Genomic DNA, 24,358 nt, shown 5'->3' on the forward strand with positions numbered 1-24,358 from the left:
TATAAGTTAGAACTAATGAGAAATTAATACTCAAAGCAACTGCTACAACTTTGAATTCTAAATCCAAAAACTGAAAAATGAACTGCATGTAGCATCTTTTGAAGCGCTCTTCTTTTTGACGTTGACACCAAACAGTTAAGGCTGATACGCAGTACACATCACAAAAAGGAATTAAATTAACTATTATAATATAATCATGACTGTATAGACAGTAGTTCACTAATTAGTGCTATCTGTAAGATATCATACAAAATCTGACTGCTTCTCATTTGCAGATGCGGAGTGCTCCGACTTCCATGTGAATATATACTTTATATCTGTTTTCTGAAAGGGACAGGTTATGTGTCCACCACATCTTTTTTTGCAAACTTAAGATATGAAGAACATCCTAACCTACGCCTGCCATTGAAGAAAATTACAATTTTTGAAATTACTGTCTATTGAAAGCATCAGTTAACTGATTTGTACTGGTGGAGTTATTTCCCATAGCCCCCTTACATACCAGAAACAAGGAATCCAACCAGGTGAGCTGAAGAACTACTTTAGTCCCCTACCTTCAAGTCCTAAAGTGTTGCTATCATATGTGAGGCATGCATCAACACTTGCAATAAAACTGGCTGCATATCTAAAACACTGTGACCTATTCTTATACTTAAATTTATCATTATTGCTTCTGATACTATTGAAACCATCATCAGGTTCACAATTAGAACCCCCACTCACTCACAACCTCAAGGCAGTTTAGTCAAACCATTATAATAATTTAGACTATTAAAACACTTACACCCAATACCCCTTAAATTATCTTTACTCAGCAAAGGACCTTCTACTTAAATCACTATTGTAAGAAAAGTAAAATACAGCCTCATGCATGGTATTTTTCAACCACCTCTAAACAAACTCTGGCCTTTGTGCTAAATGTCCTGAAGGACTGCATACTCAAACTAAGACTGTACAGTCATTGCATCATGACACTGTTGCAATCCAATTTTTCCAAATTTTACTGGTATTTTCTCACAAATTACTTGGCAAGTAACCAGATGATTATGGATTGGGCTTACCTAAGAAATTTATTTAGATATTGACGACTGCAGGCTGACCAAAAGAAAACACCATTATTTCCAGCCAATGTTGGAGACATGATATTGCCTTCAGCTTTTCTGCATGCATTCCCTTCACCATCATGTACCATACCAAAACTGGAAAATTCAGAAAGGGCAGAAACAAAACTAAATGTATTTACCATTTTATGGATATCTGATAAAAAAAAAATTATACCTGTAATTTTATAAAAACAGCTTGGGGTGACATCTTTGATTTAATATGCACCTGCCTCTGAAAATACAAACTTTAAACAACATTCCTTTTTTACTTAAAACATACAGTAAAATGTCTTTGAGAGCAGTACAGTGCCAGCAGGTTTTGGATCCGATGTTCTAGTTTCAAAATCACACACAGTTATTTTCCGTTTGGAGAATGCACATTCTGCATGTGTCTGTACAGATTATGCTCCTCTGAATATCTGGATTTCTTCCAACATCACAAATCTGCAGATTAGGTTGATTCCAAAATTCACCCAATATGAGTTTGAATGTTGGCTGTTTTAGATTAAGTGGGCTTGAGAATGTTTTGTTATTTCTTCAACCTTAGAAATAAATCATGAAAGAATTTCAATCAGTTATATTGAGATTTAGAGGTGTCTGTGTTGCACAATGTCATTCATGGTAAAGATAATAGCTGGGAAGTTTACTTGTAGCGTACAGTATAGCAAAATGCTCCTAAAATTAGAAAATTGCAAGCAGCCTTGACCAGTGGCAATGAAGCCTGAGAACACTTTGTAATAATGCTACCACAAATATGATATGTCATATCTTTTTGGTCTGCCTCGCAGTTGGGAGACCTAGGGACCTGGGTTCGCTTCCCGGGTCCTCCCTGCGTGGAGTTTGCATGTTCTCCCCGTGTCTGTGTGGGTTTCCTCCGGGCACTCCGGTTTCCTCCCACAGTCCAAAGACGTGCTGGTTAGGTGGATTGGCGATTCTAAATTGGCCCTAGTGTGTGCTTGGTGTGTGGGTGTGTTTGTGTGTGTCCTGCGGTGGGTTGGCACCCTGCCTGGGATTGGTTCCTGCCTTGTGCCCTGTGTTGGCTGGGATTGGCTCCAGCAGACCCCCGTGACCCTGTGTTCGGATTCAGCGGGTTGGAAAATGGGTGGATGGATATCTTTTTGGTATATTCACTATAAAATCATGCCATGCTGAAATTTTCCCCATTTATGTTTTAATTTGTGTTTACAGAAGTTGAATGATTTCCTGTTTCTGAAAATTATGTTTCTCTTTTTCATTTGATTAAACATATGAAAATTACACTTAAATGATTTATAGATAAGTCTATAGATACATGTCAATATTGTTATCATCCAGATACTCTTTTCTTGATTTTACTTTGTACTTTATTTTAAATATGTCTATAAAAGAATGCAAAGCTCTAATCTTATAAAAAGAATTTCAGAAAGTTATGACTTTTATTTTAGTGCTGTTGGTAAAAGTATACAAACCCCTAATCTACAAACAAAGAATAAATGTAAGACTAACAAGGAAAAGAGTACATCAAAAAAGAAAATCTGGGAAACCACCCCCAAACCACCAGTAAAAAAATTAAAAGAGTTGATGAGATTACCATGTTCCCTGGGCTCCTTAAACACAACATTAAAAAAGATGGTTCCCAGATGATAGGAGGTTGTGAGAAAAAACACATACATACACACAAAATTAACAATAAAAACAATAACAAATAATAACAACAAAAAATATGTGTACAGAAGCAGCAGTTTCATTAGCAGTTGTAGGTTTGTAAACTGCCAATTTACTTTAATATTCAGTCTGAAAGACTGTTCTGCTGCAAGGATCCCAAAAAGAATGGCTTTCTTTAAAGATCTTTCTAGAAAGTAATAATCCAATAACACAATAAATTGAAGGGAGAAAGGAAGTGAGAATTAAAATAACTTGTGGAGTGTGTAAAGAAAAATCTGTATATTGTGAAATTGGGAGTGTCAATGATTATAGGTATACATCAAGCATCACCTATTCTAAAACAGTGCTTTTGTGAAATGTAAACAACCCCAACAAATTTAATATGTGGGCACGTGAAGATGCTGATAAAATATGAATAGCTTTGTATTTTGTGACTGCAGAAATAGGCTACAAGGATCTTTTTTTAACTGACACTGAAAATCAAATAATTTAATTGCCTTCTTTCATACAAAAGATTTTTGTGGTTTAAAGAGAAAATGTAACCATTCCCAAAACTTTAGGAAAATATATCACTGTATTTTTTTCTGGCTTGTCTTTAAACAAATTTTTAAAAACTGTTAGAGGTAACAAAATACTTTTATGCATTTTGCGAAAAATATTAAAAATAAAAAGAAGGATTTTTTAAAATCAAAATAACAAAGTTCAAGATTTTCTTTAGTATCATTAAGAAGACAATAAAATAATCAGCAGGAGTACACATTCATGTCAAAAAACTATACAGGAGGACAGCTTTTGTATACTTAAACAGAGTAACTGCTCCATCCTGGATACGGTCAAGAATTAATTTAATAAATGAATTTAACTTATAAGTAATATTCAGCACAAGTTGTGTATTTAAGATATACTTTTGTATTATTCCATTAAAAGTAACATAAAATGATGTGTATATTATTTATATATATATATATATATATATATATATATATATATATATATATATATATATATATATATATATAGTATATACACACACATACACATATATATGCAGGTTAGGTGCATTGCAGATCCTAAATTGTCCCTAGTGTGTGCTTGGTATGTGTGTGTGCCCTGCGGTGGTCTGGTGCCCTGCCCAGGGTTTGTTTCCGGCCTTGCGCCCTGTGTTGGCTGGGATTGGCTCCAGCAGACCCCCTGTAACACTGTAGTTAGGATATATCGGGTTGGATAATGGATGGAGATATATATATGTATATATATAGAGAGAGAGAGAGATTGAGAGAGATCTGTCACACCTTCTACATCTCTATGATGGCCAGTGAATTTTCCTACACTGTGGTGTGCTGGGCTGGCAACATCACTTCAAGAGAAATCTACAGTATCAACAAGCTAATTAAAAGGGTTGGCTCAGTTTATAGAATGCACTCTGTACCTCTGGAAGTAGCAGCAAAAGAGAGAATTAAAACATAACTGAGTGCCATTATGAACAACGTTAAACATCTCCTCTCTGAAAATGAGTACTTTCAGACTTCATACAAACAGCAATACACCTGCATAATGCCTTGCTGTATAATATATATATATTTAAAAAGCTTCTGTAAAAAGCTAAAGTACCCCTCGGGGATAAATAAAGTTCTGTCTACAGTGATCCCTCGCTATATCGCGCTTCGCCTTTCGTGGCTTCACTCCATCGCGGATTTTATATGTAAGCATATTTAAATATATATCGCGGATTTTTTTGCTGGTTCGCGGATTTCTGCGGACAATGGGTCTTTTAATTTCTGGTACATGCTTCCTCAGTTGGTTTGCCCAGTTGATTTCATACAAGGGACGCTATTGGCAGATGGCTGAGAAGCTAGATTGCTTACTTTTCTCTCTCTCTTGCGCTGACTATCTGTGATCCTGACGTATGGGGATTGAGCAGGGGGGCTGTTCGCACACCTAGACGATACGGACGCTCGTCTAAAAATGCTGAAAGATTATCTTCACGTTGCTATCTTTTGTGCAGCTGCTTCCTGAAACGACATGCTGCACAGTGCTTCGCATACTTAAAAGCTCGAAGGGCACGTATTGATTTTTGACTGAAAAACAAACTCTGTCTCTCTCTCTCTCTCCCTGCTCCTGACGGAGGGGGTGTGAGCTGCCGCCTTCAACAGCTTCGCATACTTAAAAGCCAAACAGCCCTATTGATTTGTTTGCTAGAGATTGTTTTCTCTATCTATGTGACATTCTGTGCTCCTGACACGCACTCCTTTGAAGAGGAAGATATGTTTGCATTCTTTTAATTGTGAGACGGAACTGTCATCTCTGTCTTGTCATGGAGCACAGTTTAAACTTTTGAAAAAGAGACAAATGTTTGTTTGCAGTGTTTGAATAACGTTCCTGTCTCTCTACAACCTCCTGTGTTTCTACGCAAATCTATGACCCAAGCATGACAATATAAAAATAACCATATAAACATATGGTTTCTACTTCGCGGATTTTCTTATTTCGCGGGTGGCTCTGGAACGCAACCCCTGCGATGGAGGGATTACTGTATTTATCTTTCTATATAATACGCTACCGTGGCTGTTCGTTTGTCTGTCCAGGATTTTAAATCACCTGTAGCTCGCAAACCGTTTCACCTATTGACCTGAAATTTGGTACACATCTACTACGTGATGTCTACTACCCGCTTTCCGGGTGATGATTTTTATTATTCTTTTTATTTTTATTTTATTGTAGAATCAACTCTCGGCAGCGCACAGCAATGGCGGACGTGTGGCGCATGCGTATGCGCATCGTTCTCATTCTCTAGCACCTTCGCGGTCACTTCCCCTACCTCTTCATATCTTAAATCATTCTTGAGGCAGATTGAACATTTAAGTGCCAGCTTAAGTGAAAAATTAAGAAAAAGTACTAAGTAATTGCAACACAAAAACTAACTTAATTAGTTTTAACGCGAAAAGATGACGACGAAAGATGAGAAGCAGCGGGCCGCATCAACCTCTGAGCAAACGAATGTTAACGTACAGAGAAAGAGGATGAAAACTAGGGATGCTCAAGTCAAGTGTATTCACTGCACGTTATCGTGCAGTACGCTGATACTGGTCTATTATAACCAACAAATATATTAAGTATGCATTTCCTTGCTATATTGGGGATTTATTCACTTTGTTAAAAAATAAGGACTGCAGTTACTATGGTATTCAACACCACAAATCTATCCCATTATCTGAACAGAGACTTGTACATTTAAAACAAATATTAAAAATTAATAAATTATCCTACTTGTGACCAGATTCATGAGCAATTGTGAAAGCCAGACCAAGTCCAGTGTCTTCATTTATTGTGCAACTTCGATATTTACTGCACATTCCACTTATTGGTGCAAAACCTACAAAAGGCAGTATTTGTTACTTATAATTCCATACATAAAACTATCAAAAGAAACTGCAAGCAAAGTACTTTTTAAGAATTCTTTACAGTTAACTAATAACAAAACATTGTGTCTAACATGAAATACTTTAATTATGTTATTGCTCTAATTGCACAGATTGGAAGTAGAATTTAGCAGCAATGGCTCTAGACAGCTCTGATTTAGTAAAGGTTTTCTTACCCAGTGTATCACATGGTTCATTCTTCCATGAGCATATGTCTAACCCAGTCAGTAGTAAAGCGTGGTCATGGCGTTTTCCATTTTTCCCAGACAGTCCTGACTGCCATTGACAAAAACTGTTTAAAGACTGGTCAGCATGGTGGTTTATGACCAACCCTACCTAAGCACACAAAAAATATGTTATAAAAGAAAAAAATAGTTTCTGTAAAAATATTAAATGTCTTGAAATCTTAAAGTGAACATTCAATCATGATAATAACTGTTATTATTTATTCCACAAACAACCAACAAAGTTGATGAGACAAGTAAATTTCCCCCAAAAATAATTTATTACAATATACCGAAAACTTTCAATATTTAAGTAGAGTATATGAATGTGGTCATTTTTAATGCTGTAGTGAGTAGAAAATGAAAGCACAGTAAAAATTAGTAGTCAATTAGGACAGCAAAGACCTGGTGAAAGAATGAAAAATGTTAGCCATATAAATTATATTCTTCTGTTCTATTATAAGAGTTTTGAAGTCTTCTTTCCTCTTTAGCTTGTGTATTTACAAGCAGTTAAACATTACTTTCTTTCAAATAATGACTGGAATTATTGAACATATTTTCACTATACAGCAGCGCCATAAATAAAATGTAAAAGTACACTTTAGATACTGAGCCTTTTCAGCTGGGGAAGAATATTTTACTTACTGATGAGTTTTAACTCAAAAACGATAAACAACAATTATTACAAAATACATTAAGAACAAATATACCAAATCTACATGCTTTCATTTTCAAGTTCTGCTTTGGTCAGTGTAGGATTAAGCGGTGATAAAGCCCATCTCATCAAAAATGAGCCTACTCTAAATGGAGCACCAGTTTATCAAAGAGCAACTCATGTACACAACTACAGACCTGGATACCGACCAACCCGTGCACAAAATTATTCAGATTAGGATAATTTAGTGCTGCTAATCAAAATGATGCTATGTCTTTGGGATGTGGTAGGAAGCTTAAGGATGTGGCAGGTGGCTGATTGCGAGCCGCACCCAGCTACCTATTTAAGGAGCCGCCGCCCTGCAATCAAGGCTGGAGTCGGGTAGGAGGAGGACAAGGCCGATGCAGAGGGGGCGAGGAGAGGCCTGAGTGTGTGAAGAAGAAAGTGGCTATTGAGAGCCTGGACTTCGGGAGACTGCGGGAGGGTTTGGTGTGGTGCACATAGTGACTTTGTAAATAGTAGGAAGTGTGTAAATAAACGTGGGGTGATGATTGGAAACGTGTCTGCCTGTCTGTGTCCGGGAAGCACCCTTTCACAAGGATCACTAAGAAACTTACAAGTATGGAAATCTGAGGAAAACATGCAAACTCCACATACAAGGACTAGTGGTAAACTGAAAGTGAACTTTTCTACTATTAGTAAATAAAAAATATACTACAGGAAATACATAAACAGGTTTTGATTTTATATACTTTGCTATTCCCTCAAAGGGAAATTGTGTTTTTGCATGACGTCAAGGAGTCAGAAAGCTGGGTCAGCCATTGTACAGCACCCCTGGAGCAATTTTCAGGTTAAGGGCCTTGCTTAAGGGCCCAGTGGAGTAAGATACCTTCTGGCAGTAACAGGACTTGAACTGGTAACCCTCTAGATACCAGTGCAGACCTTTAACCACAGAGCCACCACATTACCTTGTATACAGTTCACATGGAAAATAAAACATTAAAAACTGTACTGTTTAGTGATCACCTTAGTATAGAAACATTACACAGAAGTATAAGTATTTTTATTTTAGGTGTTAATATAATAAGTCAATACTACCTTAATTCCAGTGATGCCAAACTACCAGAATTCGAGCATTGTTACAATGTGCTAGTATTTTACAATGTCACCAAACTATAAGTCTGTTATCAGCTGTATTCCAAACCCTAATGGTGACTGTAGTATCCATTAAGTCAATTTATCTCCAGTTTTTCTTAAGTTGTTATATTCAGGTACATCCACAGTGTTTGAGAGGCAAAATACATTTAGATCAGTAAGAGTTATTAAGTGTACTTATATTTACAATTGCATTTAGCGGTAACAACTTGTGCCACCAACTTTTTGGACAATTCTTAGTTTAATTATCAACTGTCCTCCTGTTTTTTACAGTCAAAATGACAGCACTATCTAATGGTCTGCCCTAATATAAGAAACATTAAAGAGCATAACATTTACTAATCCACTTCATCTAATTCAGGGCAATCGGGGCCACAGTCTGTTGTAGAAGCATCAGGATATAAGATAGTAATCAATTTAAACGGGCCCACACACTCATAAGGAGCTAACTAAAAATATCCATTTAGCATGACATGCACAGTTTGTGATGTGGGAAAAAAATAAATATCCAGAGATACTGCCACACAGACATGTGGAGAACATGTAAACTCTACACAGACTGTGAACAGGTGTGGGATTCTTACTACTCTTAGTCTTGCTAGATTAATAAGGCATTAGTGCTAAAATCTACACCTCTGTTCTGCTGCCTGGAATAAGGATTAAAATAAAATTTCCACATAAGTATTTTCATTTTAAAAAATTCTTTAAAATGTATACAAATAAATAATCTAATCAAGTACTGTAGCAAAATTACTTCAAATTCATTAACTTACACAAATGTCTTTTATTATTGTCTTTTAATTTTTTCTCTTACAAAAATACAACTTACCGGATCTCGTTCAAGAAGAAGAAGACTTACAACAACAATATTTATATCTGTTCCGATAGTTCCATCTTTGAACAGACTGGAAACCTAACAAGATAAAGTTACATTTGTAACACTGCTACATTAAATAGTTATTTTTGAGCTGAAATACAAATTTAGAAGCCATCTAACAAATACAGTATACTGTGTGAAAAAATTAAGAAAAGGAGAATAAAAGCCAACTTTCCTTAAGATAAAGTACAAACTTTACTACAATATGTGAATTTCCCCTTGGGATTAATAAAGTATCTATCTATCTATCTATCTATCTATCTATCTATCTATCTATCTATCTATCTATCTATCTATCTATCTATCTATCTACAATATAAAATGAAGATAATGGTTAACAATACTAAATATATATCAGAAAAAAGTGAAAAACATTGTTTCTAAAAACTATTCTGAAATTATGTTGGAGCACATAAAAACACCACCAGATAACACAGTAACTATACCTTAGAAAAATAACTTACATTGAAGAAACATATTATTTTTCACTTTCATACCATTATGTTCAGCCAAAGAATACATACACCAGAGGCCTCTGTTTGCCATTAATCCCATGAGGACTTGATCAGGCACAAAGCCAGTCCTACGATTTTGATAATGAAATACTGAATTTTTCAAAACTAAATTAAATTTAGTTATGTACACAAAAACAATATAATACTCGTCCATGTGCTCTTGAGATTAAATAAATGATATTGTTCACTTTACAAAAATGCACTGGTTCAAAAGTAAAGGAAACCCAACTTCCTTTAAGTCATTTTGCCCTAGTTAACTGCATTTAAACCTAATAAATCTTCTTTCATCTGTCTACATTTTCTGTATCCCTTCTCAACAACACCTCTTTGTCAGCTTCCAAAATATCGAAAAGAATGGTTGGACAGCGTTATCAAACTGGGTAAAAAAACAACATGTTTTTTCAGTAACAACAACTTTCAACATTTGTCATGTTATTTTATATAACCTTTTACCCAATCTACATCTTATGAATATATAGAATTACATACAGTTCTGTGAAAATGTATTTGTTCCCTGTTTAAATTTTGATGCACAGTATTTACATTGAAACTGGATAGATTGTAATATTAATTTTAGAGATTTAAAAAGGGAGCTCAATTCAGCAATGACACCAGTACTTTCACTAAATATGCCAGTATCAAAAATGTAACACCTCTCTAATTCATTTATAATGAAAAATGAGTCCTGCTATGTTAATATTTCAATAAGAGACTTGTCTAATATTTATCACTGTACAAATCTCATAAACTTTGTCTCCCATCATCACAGTGAAGTTTTTGCCACACTTTTGTTAGAGGCATGTCATGACCTCTTCAATGGATATTCCCATACAATTCATAAAAAATCATCAATGTGATTACAATATCATTTCTAAAATTGCACAGCACCAAAAACTTCACAGGCAAAGACAAAGTCATGGAATGAAGAATATTCACTGTAATAGTGAATGTTCTCATGAGTGGTCATTGTGCTAGTGCAAGTGGGAAATCATCTAGAAACTCACAAAGAAACCTAAATAAACAATGATCTCAGGATCATGTTTCCTAAGACACCATGGAACAACTTCATAAAAGACTGAATCATCCTAAAAGATAAAGGTGCTAAAACACAAACTGTTCTATAAAGTAAAAAATAATTAATTAAATGATTTGGATAGGGCAAGTTTAAGTTCAGAACTAAATCTCAAAAATATACTGGAACAGAACCAACTCTAAAATTTACCCTAAATTAAAAAAAAAAATCATACAACAATTGCTAAGTCAGCAATTACTTTTTCAAACAAAGAAATTATATTTAACAGCTTTTCAAATAATTTTATTAAAAAACTGATTTTATATACATAGGCATTTTTTTTACAAACACATACACATTAAGCCCTTAAATGTATACAGTGGAGAAGTTGCACATTACCTGTATAAAGAAATATGTTTACCAAGCGTGTGGACATATCTTGCAACCCTGAACTGAATTAAGCAATTCTGATGATGGATGAATTATATCTTGGCATTTTTATATTTTTCAGAATGCATACCTGTACAATGAATGTATTCCTTTTGTTTTACAGCTATAGAATTGATCCTACAATCATTTTTTTCAGTTAAAAGCATTTCATTGATGCAGTACACATACAGAACACAATCTTGCAATTATTCTCAATAATTTTGTTTCTGTTACCTTATTTACACAATAAATAAGTATCTCCTTTAGTGTGTTTCTGTTTTGTACTTTTTGTAATGTCAAGTAAAATAATGTATTTCTTTGTCAAAAATATTGTAGCAAATCAGACTTCATGCCTGTATTCTTCTTATAAGCTTGCAAGTGATCCTTCAGTACCATCAGTCAAGTTCAAACAAGATACTGAAATAACTTACACCACTTCTTTTCAGTTACAATAAGCCCTTACAAACAAAAGCCTCTCTTTAAGCTGTAGTTTACGCTTTAGTGCACCTGCCACAGCAGTGTGGTTTCTAGGTGTTGAAAAGGCCACAGCTGAATATCCTATTTTATAAAAATAAACCATTCATCATTTACCTCTAACGCTTTTGCTGGTTCACCTGAACACGGCTTAGTATGTCCCCTACTTAATGCTTCATGTGGTGAAAGGGGTCACACCAAGAAAGGAATGCAAAATGTACATAATATGGCTGGCAATTACAGACTATTAAATATGTGTTACCACACAAGACGATAAGGCGTTCAGTACTGACTTGCTGTTGTAGCTTTGTACACTAATAGTCTCATGATAAATATCACATAGTGTATAAACCTAACACTAAGCATCCCACAATATTCAGACCTCCTTTTATCATTCCAAACCTTTTATTAAGCATTTCCACTGTGCATGTAAAACTGAAATAAAAAGTTTTCTCATTTATTTTGCAGAAGCACAAAACCAACCAAAACGTAAATAACATTTCATTAAAGTATATAGTTAATTAAACACATTTGCATTTATAATTCCAGCATTCTGTACACTGCTATAAACAGAGTGTAGCTAAATTAAAACACACAATCATGTATAACTAACTACTTTTAGTTAGCTTTGACTAATCTTGCATGGTCCTTGACTCATTTAAAAATGTATTTATTTGAGTTATAACCAGATTAAGAAACAACAATGAGTCTCTTTTAGAATTGCACACATTATGAAGGTTTAATCAGTCAAAATTACTTTAACATGGATATAAAATACCTTTAAAATGACTTCTATGTGTCAGTTATCCAAAAAAAAAAAACAACCTGAGAATGTGCAATTCCTACTTTACAACTCACCATGTTCATGACTGTCAGCACATATGTGGTAACATTCTCTTTGCCATGTTTTTCCAGCATTTTCTGGTCTGCCACCACCAGTGTCTCCACGTTGAGGCTTCCAGGCTTAACAGAATTGAAAGGAGATCTTTTAGGTCTGTTCATTTGTTCATATTCTTGATGAAGTCTTTCTATTGGTGCCTTAGGATAATCTACAAAATGAAACAACAGAAATATGCTTCATGAAAGTACTCATTTTAACACTAAAATATGAGAGATGAGATGCTTAAAGTTTTTTATTTTAATAATTTAGCAACATTTAAGATAATATTATTATCAATTCTAATTCATATTTGCTTCTTTTAGTTATGTCACAAGGAGCTGAGAAGAACATTAATTCACTAATGTATAATCTGAACCTGCTACTTTCAATCAAACTTAGAGTGGGGATGGAGTCTAAATTGGCAGCACCTAGCACAAGGATTTATAACTATGATACAAGAGTTGTGAGGCAGAAGTACAACCTAGTGTGGTATAGTGCCAACCGAGAATATTCTATTATTAAAAAATACCTTATAAAATAAACAACAAAATGAGAATTACATTAACTACCATTTATGACAAATAATTTTTCTCTTTGATTTGTGTTACCATTTATTGTGTCACATCACTATATAATTTACAAGATAAGTAGCTGAAATATAATTATTATTAATCCTTATTAACCAGTCAGTATATTATTGGAAAAAAAATGTTCCCTTACATACATTTCTTGTGCCGTCCACAGAAATGATCCATCTGGTACATTCCATGCTGTTTTTTTTTCTTGTACAGGTTACTTTGATGGTGATAGTGTGGAATCCCATGTAAGGATTTGTCTTGAACAATGGCTTCAGCTGATTGTTTGTAAAGCACATGAGTATGTTGTCCAGGGTGAGATGTAATGTTGTGCTTCATTGCCAGATGCTGAGGTAAAGGTGTAATAAGGAACTCATCATCTTGTGTCCTTATTAAACCTGACTAGTAAAAACAGAGAAAGTTTTGACTTTGCAACATAATATCAGTTGCATCGATAATACATATCAGTCACATATATAACTACATATAAATATGTTTTTGTACAATATAAGAATGTGTAGGAAATATAATAGAAGAACGAAGTATACAGAAATCATGAAAATAACTACTGAAAGTAAATACAGTACTTGATTAGTTTTGTAAGGCATGAACATCTACATTAAGAAATAGAAATAATTAATATTTAATTTACAATTACAGAGTATAATCCATATATAATAGCTTTAATAAATCCCTATAAAATATAGTCCTTGAACTACTTTCTTTGGTCTTAAGAATAATAAAATTAATCTTCTAAACAAGGTTTATTATAAGTAATTGGGCTGTTAAGCTACGATTTATTTCAAAGCAATAGCACTATATTTTCCCATATTCTCATTTAACACATGCATTATTTGACAACCCTTGCTACACTAAATTGCCAAAAGTATTGGGAGACCTGCCTTTACACATACATGAACTTTAATGACATCCCATTCTTAATACATAGGTTTCAATATGGAGTTGGCCCACCCTTCATAGCTATAACCAGGGCTGTGGAGTCGGAGTTGGAGACAATTTTAGGTACCTGGAGTCGGAGTTGGAGTCGGCAAAAATGTACCGACTCCGACTCCTAATAAATTTAAATTGCAATGAAAAAAAAATACAGCAAGTTCAAATGTTCCATTTCACAAACAATAGTTATAATTATGTACTTCTCTGATGTAAATAAAACCCAGTGCATAGTTGTGTTACTACTTGTGTGAAGTTCAGCTGAGCTATTATACAACCTGACATTCGCATATTCTAATCTGGATTATGGTACATTACAAAAAGTGTTTTCATTTTATTTCAGATATAATGTGTTTAACAAGTTAATCTGAGTGTAAACAAGTGTAATGATGTAGGTGGAGGTGTGTGCTATGACCTGATGTGTGTTCAGGGGTTCTTGTCTTTTGTTTAAACTGGCCAATACGGTAGGGAGTCAGCTTCCTAGCCAGTAGTTCTGTGGTTAAATGATGTGTATGTTGCCTTCCTTCAATCAACATGGAAAATACATTAGCATATTATATATAGAAGAAGTCGGAGAGTCGAAGTCAGAAGTACCGGAAACTAAGGAGTCGGAGTTGGAGTCGAAGGATTTATCTACCGACTCCCCAGTCCTGGCTATAACAGCTTCAGATCTTCTGAGAAGGCTTTTCACAAGGTTTAGGAGTGTGTTTATGGGAATTTTTGACCATTCTTCCAGCAGAGCATTTGTGAGGTCAGGCATTGATGTTGGAAGAGAAGGCCCGGCTTGCAGTCTCCGCTGTAATTCATCCCAAAGGTTTTCTATCAGGTTGAGCTCAGGGCTCTGTACAGGCCAGTTAAGTTCCTCTATACCAAACTTGCTCATTCATTTCTTTATAAACCTTTTTTTTTGCACTGGTGCGTAGTCATGTTGGAACAGGAAGGGGCCATCCCTAAACTGTTCCCACAAAGATGGGAGCATGAAATTGTCCAAAATGGCTTTGTATGCTGAAGCATTAAGAGTTCCTTTCACTGGAAAAACAACCCCACAACATAATCCCCCCTCCACCAAACTTTACACTTGGCACAATACAGTCAAGCAAGTACCGTTCTCCTGGCAACCGCCAAGCCCAGATTCTTCCATCAGAGTGCCAAACAGAGAAGCATGATTCGTCACTCCAGAGGACAATCTTCTTAGAGTCCAGTGGCAGTGTGCTTTACACCACTGCATCTGACGCTTTGCATTGCACTTGGTGATATAAGGCTTGGATGCAGCTGCTCAGCCATGGAAGCCCATTCCATGAAGCTCTCTACACACTGTTCTTGAGCTTTTGTAGGTCTGTAGCTGTTGACTCTGCAGAAAGTTGGTGACTGTAAACTGTACGCCTCGCCATGCGCTGTCCCCGCTCTGTGATTTTATGTGGCCTACCACTTTGTGGGATAGTTGCTGTTGTTCCCAATTGCTTCCATTTTGTTATAATAACACTAACAGTTTACTGTGGAATATTTAGTAGTGAGGAAATTTCATGAATGGACTTATTGCACAGATGGCATCCTATCACAGTACCACGCTTGAATTCACTGAGCTCGTGAGAGCAACCCATTCTTTCACAAATGTTTTTAAAAGCATTCTGCTTGACTAGGTGCTTGATTTTATACATATGTAATAATAATAATAATACATTTTATTTATATAGCACCTTTCCCATGCTCAATCTGTGGCCATGGAAGTGACTGGAACACCTAAATTCAATGATTTGGAGGGGTGTCCCAATACTTTTGGCAATATAGTGCCTAAAACTAAAAAAACATAATAGTAACTGAAAATATTTTTCAGTTGCTACATGAATGTAAAATAAGTTATTTATGTAAAAACTACAAGAGTGAAACATGCATGATCCAGCTGTTAAAAACTCTAATGTTTGGGAGCAAAATCTGTGCAAGACTATATTCCATGAATGTACAACTCGACTTATGTTCATGAATCAAACAAAATCTAAAGCATTAACTACTGCTGTTTATTTCAAAATAGATTGCATCAGACTCTAGTCCTCTATATACAATTGAAGATACACAGATGCGAGACACCATTCAGCAAGGTTAAAACATTCTTACATATTTCCTTCACACTGTACAATTGTGTCACATACCAAGGATTTATATGAAAGGCACAAGTCTTCGCATTTGAGGAGGAAAGAATTTGTATAGCAGTCATATTCACAGCAGACTACTGGATATCATGAACTACCTTGAGCATGGAAAAAGAGCTATATAGATAAAATGTATCATTATTACCTTGGTTAAACATGTAATTAATCGAGATTAATCAAATGGCATTTTGTGATTGATTATAAATAAAAATTTTATTTGTGTGGCAATCATAATTGATAAGAAAAGAACTTTAAATAATTTTCTTTCAAGATCTATAAATCAGTTCAGCAGCTAGACCTTTTTCTGAAAACATTATAGCAGCAAATGACCCATTTACAAAGAAACCTCAATAAGAACTGTGAATTAGCTGATGTTATTCTAGTTTCTATCAATATGAATGTAAATGTATCAAATCAGACATAAGGTCTATTATTTTCATTTGCATATACAGTATTAGCTCTCAGGAAATGAAACAGTAGTTTTAGCCAATATATTGAAAGCATCATTGTACAGTTTTGACACCAATTTGCAGAAGCCAAAGTAAACATTAATTCTCTTATACTATGCCCAAATGCATTTTAACAGACAAAAGTTAAATAAGCAAATATGTATAAATACTTTATAATGTCTAAGTCTGGATAGTTGCAGTGGAAACATTATTATGCAAGTTGCTGAAGTAAATGCATTTCACTTTATGTGTTATTTCTAACACACAGTTGTAGACAGGGAAGAATTGGGCATAAGGCAGGCACCAGTACTGGACAGGGAGCAGGTCCATGGTCCTCACCAACACCCAAGCACAACAATAGTCTTTTGGCTTACAAATTAACCTATATTGCACATCTTGGGTAAATGGTAGGAAAGCAGAATACTCAGAGAACATTCATGAAGGCTGCAACTCACAAATACAGTACACAGTGCCAACAACCTAGAGGAGTGAGTCAGTAGTGCATACCACTGCACCTTCATATAACCCTAAGCAACATTTTAGGATTATTTGCGTTAGAATATAATGCTATCAGAGTATAGGCATGAAAACTAGAAGTTTGTTAAAGACTTTCAAAGTATAAATAAGAGTGGAACCCTGACAGGGTCTAAATTATATGTTTAATTGTAGAAGGGCGCTGGGGGAAATTTCAGTGTAAATTTAAGAATGACTAGGGGGCTCCACCCCCTGCTCGCCCACCCCCAGGTTTGGTTTACCGGATATACAATTTAAAGAGATTGTTATTTCCATGGGAATTGTTACATATGCATTATTTACACTTAACTATTAAACTTTTGTAAAAACAATACTGTACTTGTCCTTTATTTCTGGTTAAATCTCTTTCTTGCAGGATACATAACGCTGCTCGCGTTGTGAAGTGGGGGCGGCTGAACGCACACTAAGGAGAAGTGGTTGGATCATCTGCCGGCTTGTTGCTGCTGCTGGCGAGCTGCGTATTCTGCTTGTTGCGCTGCACATCGATCATTTAAAAGCCTCTACAGCAGCTGTCCTTTTGCCGTCTCGCAATTCTGCCACTCGCGTTGTGAATGGGAGGGGGGGGGGAGTTGCTGAACACATTCTAACAAGTAGCAGTCAGATCATCTGCTGGCTTGCTACTGCTGGCGAGCTGCTTGTTCTGCTTGTTGCTTGTCGTTGTTTTAAGAGCTGGGAGCACATGAAGCATGTCTGCCAAAAGCATTCCAACAACTACTAGATTAGATGTCCATGAACTTGTTTTAAATGTTGTCTCACTGCCTTGTCTCACGGGACGTTAAAGTGTCTCTTGCGGGACTTCAGATTGTCTTCCGAGAAAATCCCGTCTCATCTCCCTAGTCTCCCTTCCAAGATTTTTTTTTATAATAGAGAGATATATACTCATCATAGGTAACCTAAGCATTTATTTACTGACATTTTAGTGAGTCAATATTCAGTTATCTGACATTTTCTATTGTGTTTATATTTATACCTTCAAGAAACACAATTTCGTTTTGTTTTCAATTTATTACATATAAGTAATTAGGTATTTGATATTAATTATACAAATAGATTAATCCACAATTAGCCCCAGATGAGGACTGTCCTTAATTGCATTAATCACATCTATCTAAGTACTTTATTTATAACTGACATTTTGCATCTCAGTCTCTACAATACTATTTCAATATGTGTTGTATGTGCTTTCACTACCTTTGTAACATTTAATTTATTGTTCTGACAGATGCTCAAAATGAGTGTCACAAATGTTGTGTTTATTAATCTGTTTTTATCGATCCCATTAACTTCTCTGTCGCTATGTGACTGTATGGCTGCAAATGTGTTATATTTTATCATTGGACAGGTCTGCCCTGTGCTATTTTAAAGCAGTATTAAGGGCTGTTCCACATGAATATTTAACATTTTGAAGCTTTACTTTAGAAAGACAAGCATCAAGAAGAGATGGCCACTTAATATAGTTTGAAGCTTACTTTGGTATTTACAGTAGTATATTACATCCAGGGCAATGCACATACCTCTACTGCAGTTTTTCTGATGTCTTACACTCCTTTAATTTACAAGGCAGGGTCTGTAAATCTTTTTATGTGATGTCCCAGAGGAGATCTGATACCCCCTCCCAGAGCACAAAGACCTCTCTTTTACCTTGGTAACCTTGAAGATTTTATTCACTGGCACCAGTCATGCTACCCACACTTTGCAAAATTACTGTCTCTGGTGTAATCTTAGGGGTACTTCTCAATCTCCAAACATTTAGAAAGCCAAATTTGAAGAGTTTGTTTGCTTGGTGACACTGGTTATTGTGTTTCTTTTTTTCATCTCAACTCATCAGCTTTGTTTACTCCAAGACATCAAAATTAATAACACTTAAAACTCACAGGCGATTAACTAGTCACAGCATCATACTATGAAAATATGCATGAAGCATACATTTTTATTTCTAAACTTGGGATATAAGTGGATAAATTTAGCAATAGTAGGAACGTTTTACTTCAAAATTTGTCTTGAAATTGCTATAGAATATTTCCTCTTTTTTAAGATAAACTGTACGAGATTCCCACAGTCCCACACTGAAATTCAGGTCCATCTTACACTAGAGATGCTCTAATCGTTCTGCCACCGATCTAAATCGGTAAATTCACTGATCACAAAAGCCCCTGCTTTTCTAGGCTTTATGGTAATTTAAATGCAGTACTTCTTTACACAAGGTATGATGGTAATAGAACCAATACACATCTCTTTTTTTCTCTTTTTTTGCAACAAACTTCCTGTAGTGTAAACAAAGCAAGTCAAGGTTTGTTTTACTGAGAGACAATTGGAATATTAGCCTTTATGTTAAAGAAAGTGGAGTAATAAACTGAGAAAATTGAATTGGAGAAGTCTTCCTGTAGAATTAGGCAAACGGCAAGAAAAGGTACTTTAATGAATTCAGACTGTTTTATTTTGTCTTTTAAATTAAAACAGACACCGTCTGAGTTTGTGTAGCGAGCTTGTTTTAAGTGTAGCAGCTCCCACTTGGACAGAGGCAGTGGTGCTGTAAGAATTATGTTTCTGGACTTCTCTAGCGCCTTCAACACAATCCAACCTCTGCTCCTTAGGGACAAGCTGACAGAGATGGGAGTAGATTCATACCTGGTAGCATGGATCATGGACTATCTTAAAGACAGACCTCAGTATGTGCGTCTCAGGAACTGCAGGTCTGACATTGTGGTCAGCAACACAGGAGGGCCGCAGGGGACTGTACTTTCTCCGGTCCTGTTCAGCCTATATACATCGGACTTCCAATACAACTCGGAGTCCCACCACGTGCAAAAGTTCGCTGACGACACTGCTATCGTGGGCTGCATCAGGAGTGGGCAGGAGGAGGAGTATAGGAACCTAATCAAGGACTTTGTTAAATGGTGCGACTCAAACCACCTACACCTGAACACCAGCAAAACCAAGGAGCTGGTGGTGGATTTTAGGAAGACCAGGCCCCTCATGGACCCCGTGATCATCAGAGGTGACTGTGTGCAGAGGGTGCAGACCTATAAATACCTGGGAGTGCAGCTGGATGATAAATTGGACTGGACTGCCAATATTGATGCTCTGTGTAAGAAAGGACAGAGCCGACTATACTTCCTTAGAAGGCTGGCGTCCTTCAACATCTGCAATAAGATGCTACACATGTTCTATCAGATGGTTGTGGCGAGCACCCTCTTCTATGTGGTGGTGTGCTGGGGAGGCAGCATAAAGAAGAGGGACGCCTCAAGCCTGGACAAACTTTCCTGATCCACTGACAGACTGAGGAGATCGTTCCTCCCCTACACTATGCGACTCTTCAATACCACCCGGGGGGGGTAAATGTTAACATTATTCAAGGTTATTGTCTGTCTGTATACCTGCATTGTTATCACTCTTTAATATTTTCTTTATCAGTATGCTGCTGCTGGAGTATGTGAATTTCCCCTTGGGATTAATAAAGCATCTATCTATCTATCTATCTATCTATCTATCTATCTATCTATCTATCTATCTATCTATCTATCTATCTATCTATCTATCTATCTATCTACATTATTAATTGGAAAAAGAAAAGATAAAGACAAATTTGAACTTGCTGCTTAGTAAACAATATAATTGTTAGCCTAACACAAAATTGTGTCTTCTACTTATAATCTTGTTAAACATTTTAGTTTTGTATCTTCTTGATAAAGAACTTCTGATACATGTGCATCTTTTTTAAAGACTTGTACTGTGTTTATTATTTGTTGCAGTGTGTCATACAGAATAATTTTTGCTACAAAACAAGTACTGCATTATTAAAATGGTAATCCATATTTATAATTACACCTTAAGAATTATGAATGTCTGATACACTAAAGAAAAAAACACACCTTTATAGACACAGAAAATATATACTTAAACAGTAAAAAATTCTGTAGTGCAATTAATGATTAAAAATTATTAAAACCTGTATTTACATTTAAGCAGTGTTTAATTGCTAACATTTTCATTAATAAAAAAAAAAACAGTTAAAAGCTGTGGTGTATAATTAATTATAAAAATATACTTTAATATAGGATATACTGTAAAGCTTCTATGGGTTTGGTTATGCAGGTGCTTAGTGTAAAAAGTTTTTTAAAGGGTTAAAGGAAAACAAAAAATCGGTAACTGAATTGGAATCGTCCATTCAAGTAACATGATTGGTATCGGCCTTAAAAAACCTGATCGGAGCATCCCTATTTTTGACTTAATAATTTTGTTATATATGTCAACATCGATACTACAGCAAAATTTTACAGAGCAAAAATTAGAAGCAACAGAAAACATGAAAAATCTTCTCAGCAGATTAATACATTGAAACAAAATGAGTGGAAAAACAGCTGTATTATTTGTAAGAAGCAACAGTTAAATTAAAAGTCAAATAGAAGCGAGTATTTCCTATAATGTAAAGAATTTTATTTTACTTTAGCATTAAAAAAACAGTAAAGTAGTATGTGAAGTATACTGACAACAACAGCAAAATACCATGTATAGAAATGAAAATGTCAAATATTCTGAATTCATATTTTCCTGAAGATTTCACCTGTGAAGAGGTCAGCAGTAGATGAGGGGCAACTTAAATGAAAAAAACAGATGTTCTATAGATTTCTGGAAAATTAACCACTGCTAGAATTAAAATTGAATGACTATGTAAATCACCAGACTGGACAAGATTTATGCAAAAGTGTTCAAATATGTAACGTAGGATGGTAGGGTATGAAAAATTAAAGCAATCTGAATTTTTACATAACAGCAATATTACATTATTTTAGAATTTTCATTTTGGATTGTGCTTTCAAGGCTGAAAATACTGTATATTATCTAAATTTATGCTAATGGCAAGTACACAAATTCTAGATTCGACAAAAATGTGTATTCGCCATTAACACAAATTATGTTCACTTATGGGGGCACGGTGGCGCAGTGGGTAGCGCTGCTGCCTCGCAGTTGGGAGACCTGGGGACCTGGGTTCGCCTCCCGGGTCCTCCCTGCGTGGAGTTTGCATGTTCTCCCTGTGTCTGTGTGGGTTTCCTCCCACAGTCCAAAGACATGCTGGTTAGGTGGATTGGTGATTCTAAATTGGCCCTAGTGTATGCTTGGTGTGTGTGTGGGTGTCCTGCAGTGGGTTGGCACCCTGCCCGGGATTGGTTCCTGCCTTGTGCCCTGTGTTGGCTGGGATTGGCTCCAGCAGATGTCTGTGTTCGGATTCAGCAGGTTGGAAAATGGATGGATGTTCACTTATTCAAAGAAAATGATTAATAATAGTTTTGCATTTTTTTCTGAAAGTGAAATGGCCCCAGAAATTCTGAACTGACTGCTCTGAGAATGGTCAAATAAGAATGTGTTTTTTGTTCAGAATTTACCTGACAATAAGAATGCCAGTCTTGACTGGCAGAGTGTAACCCAATTTTGTTGTGCCTGGTAGAACATTACAAAAGGCAGATTAGTCTGGCAGGGATTCATTTATGGACTGAATTGAAAGAAAGGTCTAGATCAGGGGTCTGCAACCTTCACTATCAAAAGAGCCATTTTGCCCCCTCTTCCTCCAAAGAAAAATAGTCTGGAGCCGCAAAACATAACACAGCTTATAAACTTTTAAAAGTTTTAATCTTTTTTTAGATTTTACATGTTACAACCACGGAATACAACAAACAGAAGTGCAGTGTGCATGTGTAGGACTACTTTGAAATAAATTTAACTGAACTCTGCAGGCCTATTTGAGTCCTTCCTATACCTGTATAAAATTAAAATAAAAACTAGCCCACTTTAATATAAATAAAACATTTAGCTGTAGCTTAGCAGCTTTAAAAAAGTAAACATAAAATTCCATTTCAGTGTGCTCTCATCCTCTTCAGGTTTCCCTCTCAGCCAGCAATCAACTGAAGCACCTGAACATACAAAAAAACCTACATCAGCTCCGGGTCTGAAATAAATGTGTTTTTTTTTTTTTTTTAAATATTAGCCTATTAAATGCTATTGTTCTCACCTGTTTAATGTGACTTCTGTTTCTGAAGTTCGCTGCAGTTCATCTCTAGCACTTTGAGCTACTTTTTGTATGAAAATGTGCTATATAAATAAATGTTGTTGTTGTTCTATGTCGGGGCTATACGATGTGACTTTGACCTTCACACAGGACTGCAGGCTCATGTGTGAGGTGGGAGAGATAGTTGGACTTTATGAAGTTCATGCTTGAGAAAACTTGCTCACATAAGTATGTTGAGCCAAAGATGGACAGGACTCCAAATGCATATTTTTTCATGTTCATATATGTTTCGGGAATGGCACTCCATGTATTGAAAACAAGTTTGTCGGGTTTGGGGAGGTTTTCAATATCAGTCCATTTGTGCTCTTTAGCGAGAGTAGCCTTCTGACGGGCGACTTCTTCAAGATCCGCTGTCAGGCATTTGAACTTGGACACCCATAAATCTTTATCCGCTATGCGGCCAGTTCAATTTCTAGATCGGGCTTACTTACTCCTGTGAATGCGGATGTGTTCAGCAGGGATGGGTCGATGTCCAGGGAAGGAGAGAGTGTTTTTTTTCTTTCTGAACTCACTGAATCTTTCTCTAAATGCAGCTTGCATTGCAATAATTGTACGGTGGAAATAATCACAATTTATGTGAATGTTCACTGCTTTGAACTCTCTCAGGGAGGGGAAGTGAGAGAGTGTACCTTTCTGTACATCTCTGGCAAACACAGTCATCATGCGCTCAAACACCAAAACATCCTACGCCAAAACATTTAAAGTCAGAGAATAGATGCTCTGATCTTTTTATGAACGATTCTTTCATGTATTCTCCGTCTGTGAACGGCTTACCCCTCCTTACGATCTCTTGAGCTGCCACAAAACTAGCAGCTGTAGTTGATTGTGGAGAAGTGATCCACTTTTTGAAAGTATGTTTGCTCTGTTCAGCTTTCCGTTGCAGTTCCGAAATTGCTCTCTTTCGCTCATCTTCACTTGGGTATTTTTCAGTGAATGCTGAGTGCTTGTTTCGAAAATGTCTTTCAACGTTACATTTTTTGTTGTTCGATAATTTATCGCCACATATTAAGCACACCGGTAAGCCAGCGTCGTTGGCGGTGAAGGCAAATGCTTCTGTCCACGCAGAATTAAACTCTCTGTTCTCTTCTGGGATTTTTCATTTTTGGGATTTATTCATGGTTAGTGCAGGGGTCGCACACTCCAGAAGCCACCTGCAGGTAAAGGCAAGGGCTATAGACGTAGATGTGACGCATATTTTAGTTGACAAATTATAAATAAAAAATAAAAATAAAAATTAGATGTTAAAGTGTA

General features: G+C 35.9%; 1 protein-coding gene across 2 annotated transcripts in view; it reads right to left on the reverse strand.

Annotated features, from left to right (window-relative positions):
- The window catches only part of adamts18 (ADAM metallopeptidase with thrombospondin type 1 motif, 18), a 144,893-nt gene that overhangs the window by 89,525 nt on the left and 31,010 nt on the right, over positions 1-24,358 (reverse strand). For both annotated transcript variants that reach the window (XM_051932023.1, XM_028809641.2), the window contains 6 exons: positions 13,112-13,364; positions 12,366-12,556; positions 9,030-9,113; positions 6,343-6,502; positions 6,015-6,120; positions 1,062-1,199 (listed from right to left, as the gene is read on the reverse strand). In XM_051932023.1, the coding sequence (XP_051787983.1) occupies positions 1,062-1,199; positions 6,015-6,120; positions 6,343-6,502; positions 9,030-9,113; positions 12,366-12,556; positions 13,112-13,364 (932 nt within the window). The remainder of the gene's footprint in view (positions 1-1,061; positions 1,200-6,014; positions 6,121-6,342; positions 6,503-9,029; positions 9,114-12,365; positions 12,557-13,111; positions 13,365-24,358) is intronic.

The sequence above is a fragment of the Erpetoichthys calabaricus genome, chromosome 9 (genome assembly GCF_900747795.2).
Source record: "Erpetoichthys calabaricus chromosome 9, fErpCal1.3, whole genome shotgun sequence".
NCBI lineage: Eukaryota > Metazoa > Chordata > Cladistia > Polypteriformes > Polypteridae > Erpetoichthys > Erpetoichthys calabaricus.